Source organism: Cyprinus carpio, chromosome A5, assembly GCF_018340385.1.
Source record: "Cyprinus carpio isolate SPL01 chromosome A5, ASM1834038v1, whole genome shotgun sequence".
In the NCBI taxonomy this organism is placed as follows: Eukaryota; Metazoa; Chordata; class Actinopteri; order Cypriniformes; family Cyprinidae; genus Cyprinus; species Cyprinus carpio.
Genome location: NC_056576.1, coordinates 36939364 through 36950570, shown reverse-complemented (window position 1 = coordinate 36950570; position 11207 = coordinate 36939364). Strand labels below are relative to the sequence as shown.

General features: G+C 39.8%; 1 protein-coding gene across 1 annotated transcript in view; it reads left to right on the top strand.

Moving 5' to 3' along the window:
• LOC109066739 (7SK snRNA methylphosphate capping enzyme-like) overlaps positions 1–7198 on the top strand; it is a 10343-nt gene extending 3145 nt beyond the window's left edge. The window contains exons 2-5 of the mRNA XM_042757121.1: positions 753–2562; positions 4199–4417; positions 5761–5884; positions 5970–7198. Of these exons, the coding sequence (XP_042613055.1) occupies positions 784–2562; positions 4199–4417; positions 5761–5884; positions 5970–6022 (2175 nt within the window). The 5' untranslated portion in view covers positions 753–783 and the 3' untranslated portion in view covers positions 6023–7198. The remainder of the gene's footprint in view (positions 1–752; positions 2563–4198; positions 4418–5760; positions 5885–5969) is intronic.
• Positions 7199–11207: the final 4009 nt, after the last annotated feature.

Below are 11207 nucleotides of genomic sequence, written 5' to 3'. Positions count from 1 at the left end.
ATATATGTTTTATGTATGTTTTTTTTATATTTTGTTTTTATATTATTTTTTTGTTGTTTGTTTTTATTTTTTTGTGTATGTATATTTTTTTTTTTATGTGTATGTTTTGTTTATGTTTTTTTTTTTTTTTGTTATTTTTGTATGTGTATTTTTTTTTATTATTTTTGTGTTTTTTTTTTTTTTTTATTTTTTTGTGTATTTTTTGTTTTATATATGTTGTGTATTTTGTGTATTTTGTATGTGTGTATATGTGTATATGTGTATGTATATATATGTGTATATGTGTATGTATATATATATGTATATGTGTATGTATATATATATGTGTATGTGTATGTATATATATATGTGTATGTGTATGTGTATATATATGTGTATGTATATATATGTGTATGTATATATATGTGTATATACTGCAATTAGCAGATGAACTGAAATGATTCTGCCTAGTGTCAGGTCCTATATATTAATTAATGCATGTATATATGTATGCATCTATGTAAAACTTGAGAAAATAGCATAGGTATTTATTCAAATTTAGCCAATTTGTGTACCTATCATGTAATTATACACACACACATATATATATATATATATATATATGAATATATATATATATATATGAATGATATCATAAATCTTTTAGGCTTGAATCTAAATGGTCTCATCTTTTGAGTAGGTATAGTAATGATTTCGTCATTATTTTATGTGTATTTGGCTTTGTGGATGACTGCTTGTTGCTTTCATTTCAGATCCATGTCTCCTCCAGTGTCAGCCTGAAAAATGATAGAGATGTCTTTTGACAAAGAAACTGTTTTATCTTGTGAGGGGCAAACAGACCCCGCTTCCCAGCAGCACTCAGAACTTACTAGAAACGATACCAGCACTCTCCAAGCGTCCGGGAAGACCACGGTTATAAACCTCAGTGAAGAGGCAGGGAGTGCGACGTCACCGGAAGACCGAGAGAAAGCCGCTGGCGCAGATAACAATGCTGTGAGTACAAGTGGGGTTGCTGGGGTCGAGTCGTCTACACAGAACGGCACCCAGCAGCCCAAACCTCAACAGCAGAAACTCAGTAAGCGCCGCAGCACGATGAGCGCTGGATTCAAACACCCCGGTTACGGTAAACGACGACGCCGTGCCAACTCTGAGAGCGAGTCGGTCCTGCCAACCAACTTCCTGCTGGGCGGGAACATTTTTGACCCGCTCAACCTTAACAGCCTTTTGGATGAAGAGGTGAACCGGGCTCTCAACGCGGAGACGCCCAAGTCCTCGCCACTGCCGGCCAAAAGCAGAGACCCCGTAGAGATCCTGATACCCAGAGACATCACAGACCCCCTGAATCTCAACTGCCCCGGTGCAGGGGACAGCAGCCTGTTGGTGTCTCCCCTGAAAAGTGGCGGAGGCAGGCGAAGACATCGGAACAAGCACCATGGAGCGAGCGCTGGGAAAGTTTCGGGTGAAGGAATAGTGGCACCGAGCGGATTGCCAGAGTCTGATGGCTGTGCAGCAGGACAGGAGGAGGGAGCAACAGCGCTCTCCTTAACGCCTCCGCACGTGGACACACGTGTCCCTGAGGACCAAACCCTGTCGGACTCCACTCTTGAGGCTCAGGGGTCACATAAGCCCGGTTTAACCACAAACGGTGGTGAGCTGAAGGAGAAAACCGTTGACATGTCAACCGCACCTCCATCAAGCAGGCAGCGCAAACGCAGGCGCGCCGGGAGCAGACTGGAGAACGCAGACAGTTCAGATGGGATGAGAAATCAGGGTCCGAGATCTGGGGGGCATTTTCAGCCCCCTCACACCCCAGGATCTGCAGAAAGACCACAACAGCATCCAAACCAATGGAGGTCGCAGAACAGCAACCAGCACCAACAACACACTAAAAAGAAGTTTCAATATGGCAACTATAACAAATACTATGGCTATCGCAACCCTGGGCTGAGCGAGGACCCTCGTATCCGTGTTATGAATCCCGAGTGGTTCAGAGGGAAGGAGGTTTTGGATCTGGGTTGCAACACTGGCCACCTGACTCTTACAATCGCCAAAAATTGGCGGCCGGCACGGATTGTGGGCCTGGATATCGATACAGCGCTGATACATGCAGCTCGCCAGAATATACGGCACTACCTCTCTGAGGTTCACACGCAGCGGGCCAGACGCTCCGGGGAAAACGGCGAGGGGAGTCGAGGAGAAGGGAACGAGCGGGATTTAGAAGAAAAGAGTCAGAGGAAGGAGAAGGATGAAGAGAGGTTTGTTGTGAAAGAGGAGGAGGGTGAGGACAAAACAGAGCATGTGGAGGAAGTGAACGAATGCGTGGTCGACGAAGGAATGGAAGTTGGTCGAGAAGAAAGGGAGATTAAAACCACCGAGGCTGATCCGGGGGGAACGAGTGGGAAAGAGGAAGATGAAGCATCGGCTGCTCTCCCTGATGGGAAGCATTCGTTCCCGGTCTCGCTCCAGATCTCAAGAGGACCCATAGTTGGCCCGCCTTTGCCTGAAATAAACCCCGACAGTCTCCCTCCTGGAGATTTCCCTGCCAACGTAACCTTTGTCAAGGTAAGAGGGAAAAACACGTTTTCTCTTTTCCCGTTTGAGTTGGCGTTCTTGTTCACTGGACAGGAAGGTTTTGCTCCATTAAAACGCTGTTATCAAGAATGTCTGATGTTATCTTCTGTATGCCGTATAAAAATCAACACTGAACCGAACTGAGCTGAATAATAACACCATTGTCTTCTGTAGGGCTGCTTCTCAGCTGAAATTGAATTTGTTTCAGTTTTGCAACAGTTTATTACTGTAAAGCTGCTTTCTAACAACCTGTATTGTATAAGGTGTTATATGAATGTGACCTAAAGTGCCCCGATTTTTATAAGGTTCCTAATATTGATTTAGAAAGCTCCTACTATAGGTTCACATGCATGCAAGGTCAAAAAATGCTTCTTTTTTTTTCACAAAATATGCATTTATTATCAGCGATTCTCGGATGATTCGTTCGATAAGATTCAGTCTCTCTAAACCCCTCCCTTCCGTGAGCCTGTTTTGCTCTGATTGGTCAGATGGCCTTGCCATTGGTCTATGTACAGCACGTGTCAGAAATTATACAACCAAATGACTGTCCCATATACTGCCAAATAAAATACACTGTCAGGATCCAGAAAAGCATTGTCAGAGTGATGAAAATACTTTTTTTGTACGAGAAGAAAACAAAAATAACAAGATGTCTCCCCCGTCCCTCCCCACATCGCCGAAGCGCAATTTTGGAAAACACCTGCTGAACACAAACTCCGTACTCTATTTTGTGTCAGCCGCGAAACGATGTGGGGAGAGATGGGGGAGACAACTTGTTATTTTTGTTTTTTTCTCGTACAAGCCTCCCGGTTTTCATCCAAAATATCTTAAATTGTGTTCTGAAGATAAACGAAGCTTTAACGGGTTTGGAACGACTTGGGGGCAAGTGATTAATGACCAAATGTTTTTCATTTTTGGGTGGAGTATCCCTTTGAAGTTCCAGACTCCAAACTAAACTGATTAAAAAGTTCATAAAAATGGTCAACTAGTAGGAAGCTACATTTTATTCTTTCCAGCAACTAAGCACTTGAACGCAACAAGCTCATCGATTTCATAAGCGATTATTTCTTTTGGGAGACAATAACTTTATATCACGCTCTTTCAGCTTTACAGCTTCACAGATTGTTACACCTACACTACACACCCAGAAAGTATTTGTGCAGCATAGCTGAAGATGAACCGGCATCTGATGATCTAGGGTTTTGATCTGTCGTCTGCTTTTGCTTTTGGGAGTACATGCATAGACATGCTTCTGTCCGAGCACATTTAAGCCTTAAGCTTGAAAGGTTGAATGTGTAAAAACCCGCAGACTTGGACTGACCTGATCCACATCCGGGGACAAGAGAGTGATTGGGCTCTTTTTGACTTGGGCCTGTATGAAGCCGCCTAGAACACCTTAACAACTGCATAGTAATGTGACTGAAACCATTCAGAACAGATTAGAGACCAAACAGCAGTGCTATAGCAGCCACCTTACACCACAGAGTCTTACATTTTGCACTGGAAGGAAATGGGTGTGGCACGGTAACTTTTTAAAGATGTGTATGTTTATATTCAAATACTACTATTAGGCATGCGGCACCTGTCTGTCCTGTTCCTCAATCCTCTGTCTGTCTGACCTGCACAGGGGAACTATGTGCTGGAAAGTGATGTGTTGCTGCAGACGCAAAGGGAAGAGTATGACGTGATCCTGTGTTTGAGCGTGACCAAATGGGTCCACCTGAACTGGGGTGATGCCGGACTCAAGCGGCTCTTCCACAGGGTACACAAGCACCTGCGGCCCGGAGGACTCTTCATTTTGGAGCCCCAGCCCTGGAGCTCCTACGGCAAGAGAAAGAAACTCACTGTAAGGCCCTTTTTTTTTTTTTTTTTTTGTCTTAACATAAGTTTCAGCCAAATGGTCAGGCGAGGCATTTGATGTTTAAACCCGTTGTAACATGCTTCTGAAAACTGTGATCTGATTTTGTTTAAAATAATTACCTGTGACGCATATGCACTGTAATTACAATTGCATAATGTTATAATATTGCTTTTAAATATAAAATGTTGACTATAGAAAGAATAGGAAATAATTATGTAAAATGAAACCTAATTTGCCAGTAGATATCTTAATGTGTGAGTCACTGAATCATTCACTCGACAGATTCATTTAAAATGAATTATTCATTCGGGAACAAAGCAATTAGTAAACGAATCATTTACTCACCACTCACTATGTTTGCTTGGAGAAACGCAAAGGTTCTGTGACTGTTTGGAACCATTTCATTGTAAAATGGTGCAAAATATTGTCTCTATAATGCAAGAAATTTAATATTAATTTCTTTTTTTGTTGAACTGTTGTATGAAATTCATCACATGTGCAGTTGTGTTGATATTCCGGAAACATGGCACACTTCCTTTTGTGTTATTGCTTGATAAAAGAAAAACGCATTCATGGGCACTTTTTGCCATCATATTTCAAATTTTAGTGGCATTTTTATTAATTTTGGTGCCCTTTTATTTCCCTAAAGCAACTATTTATTTCTGACTTCAGTCTGAGGATGTGATACGGAGCAGATAATTTTTCCAAATACAAGGCTGCAAAAAAAATTCATTTTAAGCGGGACCTTGGAGCAGACAAAAGTGTGCTGTTTGATGACCTGAGAGGCCTTGTCTCATATTAAGATCACGTATTGAATGCAGTGCCAAGCCATCTAAACCCTTAAAAGCCCTGTGGCAGCATTCTGAACTACATGTAGACCGTGATCTCCTATCATCTTTACTGAGTTAAAGTAATCATGTCTAGAGGGAAATAAGGCATGAAAAACGGTCTCCATGTTTTTAAATGACAGACTTGAGTTTAGCAATAGCCTCGAATCTTGAGGAGAATCAAAGATGACACCAAGACAAGCTTGAGCAAGAAATTATTAGGTGTGATGATTAGGCATGATGCAAAGTAAAGCTACCTCAAAACAAGCGCTTTATGAAACCATACAAGACACTGCTGTTTATTGCAGGTTAATGGTTTGTAGGAGCATGGCAAAAGAATACAGAATTTAACTGACAGGTGTGCGTATATCAGTGGCTTTGCATGCAAATGATTGAATTTTCTCAGTTTTAGAAATGCCTTTTGTAACACATTGAGATATTTTAAAGTTGAGTACTTGTTTAACCGCATGCATTTTATTTGATTATGATTTAATTTCTCAGGAGGCCATCTTTAAGAATTACCACAGCATCCGGTTAAAACCGGACCGGTTCTCCTCTTACCTGACTACTGAGGTGGGCTTCTCCAGTTACGAGCTCATCGCAACATCACAGAACTATTCTAGAGGTCAGAGCTTCCAAATGCCTTGCAAGTCCTCCCTGTGATTATTAAACATGTAAACAGTTCTAACCCTCAGTGTGTCTTCTCTTAGGTTTTCAGAGACCGATTTACCTTTTTCATAAAGGACGCTCACCTCAAAAGTGACGGCACCAGTTTAACCGCCAACCTCGAGAAGAAAACACAAGACTTGGATTTTGAAAACAACCAGCATTTGAAGCCACTGCAACTTTAAGTGGTTTTCTCTGGAAGTAGATTTTCAATATTTTGAACTCTTGAAAGGAATCTCATTGGTGCTGAATTAGATTAATTGTTCCCCTGCCATTAAAAATAAAGGAAAATATCCCTTGCGAGACTCTACTGAAGAATTACAGGTGCATATCAGAGTTGTTCCTCAACTCAAGCAAGCGGTTTTCATCTCTGATAAAGAACGTTTTTGTGAAGAAGCACAAAGTAATTTCTCCTAAGCTCCTGTTAAACACAATTTGATTTTTATTTGGAATGAAATTCCCCAAAATGCAAGTTCTCTGACTTCCTTCCTTTCTAGCACACAGAGCTGATAAATGACCATCTAGAACTGAAATGTTTGGTGGGTGGGGTTGTGAACCTTTCATTTTCTCAAAAAGAAAGTTTAGAGCATGTTGCCAGATGTTCAGCTTTCTGGTTTTTGCTGTTTTGTTGTTGTTGCACTGTCCTATACTCATTATTTCTTTACATTTTGAACAAAGCATTGCTATTAAAATAGGAAGCTTTTGACAGTTCTAGCATCTGTCTGCCCATCAGCCGTTTCGCAGCCAGCGCGGCTGCCACTGTGCAACAAATGCCAATAGCTCAATTTGTTGTTCATCGATTTATATATGGGATCCTAATGTTGTCCCGAAGAGTTTTGAAGCTGCAGGTTAGCTGATTTGCTATGTTGAAGTGTACACTGATATGACGTCCCGAATAAAAGTCGGGCTGATACCAGAAGGATGCGATTCCTTTTTGTTGTGGTGGGTCACAGAGAATGAAGTTTAAACGATTTTTTTTTTATGCATTTTGTTCCGATTCTCCAAGTGTTAAAGTTGAACACAAACTGAGGTACTTTTTGTAAAATGTTTGTCCAGAGTTCTTGTCACAACTGAGGTAACCTTGTTGTTGTTAGTTTTAATGCTGTTGAAAGGTTTGCACTAAAACGAGAGAACAGATTTGTCTCCCACTTTTGTATTTTATTGTGCAAATGAAAAGTTGGTGTATCTCTGAAAGGGGTTCTTTCCATTCAGAGGACTCAACGAAATGGAAAAAAAAAATAACTACAAAATAAACATGATTTTGTAATGCTGACCGGTTTCTTCAATACCTAATTGTTGATCTAGTTTATAATTACGGAAATTCACGGACCAGGCTCTTGTGTTAGAGTTGACAATAACATGTTTTGACACACGAGGGATGCTGCTCTTTTCTTCTTTATTATTAGAGGTCAAAACTGAACAGGATAAGTTAATGCACTATGCAAATTAATACTGGATGATCTGCTTGTGCATCACCACTCTACTTCATAGAAATGGCCCTGATGTTGTTTCTAATTAGTCAGCTGCTATTTATCTGAATAATAATACTAAATGTTGCAACTTTTTTTTTTTTTTTTTTTTTAATTTTCTTTTTGATGTTTATTAAAGCTTCTCAATGTTTAAGTGTAAGTTGGGTAGATTGCTTACAAATTGTACTTTGTTACTGATTCCAAGTTAAATGACAAAAAAAATTATTAGTAATGTAATCCATTGCATTACACATACAGGTCCTTCTCAAAAAATTAGCATATTGTGAAAAAGTTCATTATTTTCCATAATGTAATGATAAAAATTAAACTTTCATATATTTTAGATTCATTGCACACCAACTGAAATATTTCAGGTCTTATTATTGTTTTAATACTGATGATTTTGACATACAGCTCATGAAAACCCAAAATTCCTGTCTCAAAAAATTAGCATATTTCATCCGACCAATAAAAGAAAAGTGTTTTTTAATACAAAAAAAAGTCAACCTTCAAATAATTATGTTCAGTTATGCACTCAATACTTGGTCGGGAATCCTTTTGCAGAAATGACTGCTTCAATGCGGCGTGGCATGGAGGCAATCAGCCTGTGGCACTGCTGATGGTTTTTATGGAGGCCCAGGATGCTTCGATAGCGGCCTTAAGCTCATCCAGAGTGTTGGGTCTTGCGTCTCTCAACTTTCTCTTCACAATATCCCACAGATTCTCTATGGGGTTCAGGTCAGGAGAGTTGGCAGGCCAATTGAGCACAGTAATACCATGGTCAGTAAACCATTTACCAGTGGTTTTGGCACTGTGAGCAGGTGCCAGGTCGTGCTGAAAAACGAAATCTTCATCTCCATAAAGCTTTTCAGCAGATGGAAGCATGAAGTGCTCCAAAATCTCCTGATAGCTAGCTGCATTGACCCTGCCCTTGATAAAACACAGTGGACCAACACCAGCAGCTGACATGGCACCCCCCAGACCATCACTGACTGTGGGTACTTGACACTGGACTTCAGGCATTTTGGCATTTCCTTCTCCCCAGTCTTCCTCCAGACTCTGGCACCTTGATTTCCGAATGACATGCAAAATTTGCTTTCATCCGAAAAAAGTTCTTTGGACCACTGAGCACCAGTCCAGTGCTGCTTCTCTGTAGCCCAGGTCAGGCGCTCCTGCCGCTGTTTCTGGTTCAAAACGCACACGCTGTGCACAGTGGCTCTGGATGTTTCTACTCCAGACTCAGTCCACTGCTTCCGCAGGTTCCCCAAGGTCTGGAATCGGTCCTTCTCCACAATCTTCCTCAGGGTCCGATCACCTCTTCTCGTTGTGCAGCGTTTTTTGGCCACACTTTTTCCTTCCCACAGACTTCCCACTGAGGTGCCTTGATACAGCACTCTGGGAACAGCCTATTCGTTCAGAAATTTTCTTTCTGTGTCTTACCCTCTCGCTTGAGGGTGTCATGATGGCCTTCTGGACAGCAGTCAGGTCGGCAGTCTTACCCATGATTGCAGTTTTGAGTAATGAACCAGGCTGGGAGTTTTTAAAAGCCTCAGGAATCTTTTGCAGGTGTTTAGAGTTAATTAGTTGATTCAGATGATTAGGTTAATAGCTCGTTTAGAGAACCTTTTCATGATATGCTAATTTTTTGAGATAGGAATTTTGGGTTTTCATGAGCTGTATGCCAAAATCATCAGTTTTTAAAACAATAAAAGACCTGAAATATTTCAGTTGGTGTGCAATGAATCTAAAATATATGAAAGTTTAATTTTTATCATTACATTATGGAAAATAATGAACTTTTTCACAATATGCTAATTTTTTGAGAAGGACCTGTATTAGCCAATATAATCAGACTAATTCTTGATTACTTTCAAACTAAATGGTAATAGGCTAATCTTGTACGATATAGTGATAAAACTACAAAGAGAAAGGAAATATATTCCATCAAATGCAGTAAACATTACATTTCCTCAAACTTTCTAAAACTGGGGACTGTGAAGGAGCTGCAGGAGGTTTGTGAGTTTAATTAAAAGCTAATAATTAATTTAAAAAATAAAGCACGTTTAACAAAATAAAAACAAAACGCTTACTAAAAAAAGATGAAATATTGTTTACCTGCATGTTATTGTGTGACCAGTCAGATAACTGTGAACAAGCAAATGTGTTACTTAATTATTAACGTTACCTTTAAATCTCAGTGGGTGCTTAAAGGAAATATATTAAGTGAAAGACTGACCAAAATCTCTGCATTACATGTAAATAAGAAATAAAGTGAATTTGTGCATGTTAATGTGTAGCTATGAAAAAAAGAAGTTAAAAAAAAGCTCTCCAACGACATAGTAACATGGTTAATAACCAAGTGAGTGATAATTTAAATGGAAATAAATGCACAATTTTGTTGGTGCAGTATTGAGATATTAACCACCACATCTGCTCTCAAGCTATGCAGACTGAGCAGTGACATTTCCCAATATGTTGAAGAAGTTATGCGTAATATTATTGCTGAAAATAGTCGAATTAATTCCGAGCTAGATAACTTGGTACGCGTCTGTGCCACAGAAACATGCTGCAATATCCGAAACGACCACAAGATGGAGAGCTTTTACAAAAAACGAGGTGTTTTGTAACAAAATAGTGAAATTGGTTTATCTTGCCATTCTGCATCACAAATGTTACCAAATATTATAACACATTCACGAGTGTAACATTTAAGTCTACAGTTTAGGTCTACAGTTTAGGTATATAACCAATTTAAACATATGTAAAATGCATTTGTATGAATGTATGTAGATTAGCTTTCTGACAGCAGATATGTGTGTGTTAAATATTAATGCCCCGGCCTACCCGACACCTGCTTGAGCATGTATATATATGTGAATGCAGTTTTTTGATGACAAGCTCAGTAGTGTTCTTACGGGCAACTCTCTTGTATATAAAACTTCATATATTAAAACTGAGACTCAACATCACTGCTCCACTCTCAGACACAGAGAGACAAACCAAGTCATGGACAATTACAGCCACACATCACATGCACAATAAAGCAAATGAGTATGACGCATGCATTTCAGCACACACACACACACACACACACACACACACACACACACACACATGCACTTATGTAATAGTGATGTAGGAGTGATGATGTATGGTCAATCCATTTAAGGACAGATTTTAACTAAACCAATAAAAGCAATATCCGTTGTCTTCTTTCTGTTTTAACAACGCTCAGTTATAGCATGCATGCTCTCTATTGCTTTCTCTCTCTCTCTCCAGTCCTGACATGAAAGTCTCTGCAGCTCCACACAACACACTATTGTGCTTCAGTAACTCAAGTGGCATGGATTCTGCATGGCAGATACAGATGGTTTGGATTGCATTCAGTCAAAACACTCTTCCATTAGCAATGACACACTGTTTGAATAAAATAATCCGATTTATGAAGTGTTTTTATATGCACCACCCTGGAGACTGAAAATGCATCACTGACAGCTGCTTTATTGCACAACCATTGACTCTTGACAGGGTGGAGGTGCTGACTGAAAGGCTTTGAAGCTCTGACATACCCTTTGACTGACTTTAGTGGAACATTCCACTATCTTAAAGGCAAAGTGATATATAATAATATTTTTATATATATAAACTATGCATAACATGAAACACAATGTGTTTATGAACATATATACGGAGAAAAGACTGAAGTGTTAACACAAAGGCATAAAAAGAAGCAAGTTAGACTCTTCAGTTTCTCACCCTCCTTTTCTCTCTCATTGCCTCTCTTTCTGTTTTCTCTTGTCTTTTATTTCCGAG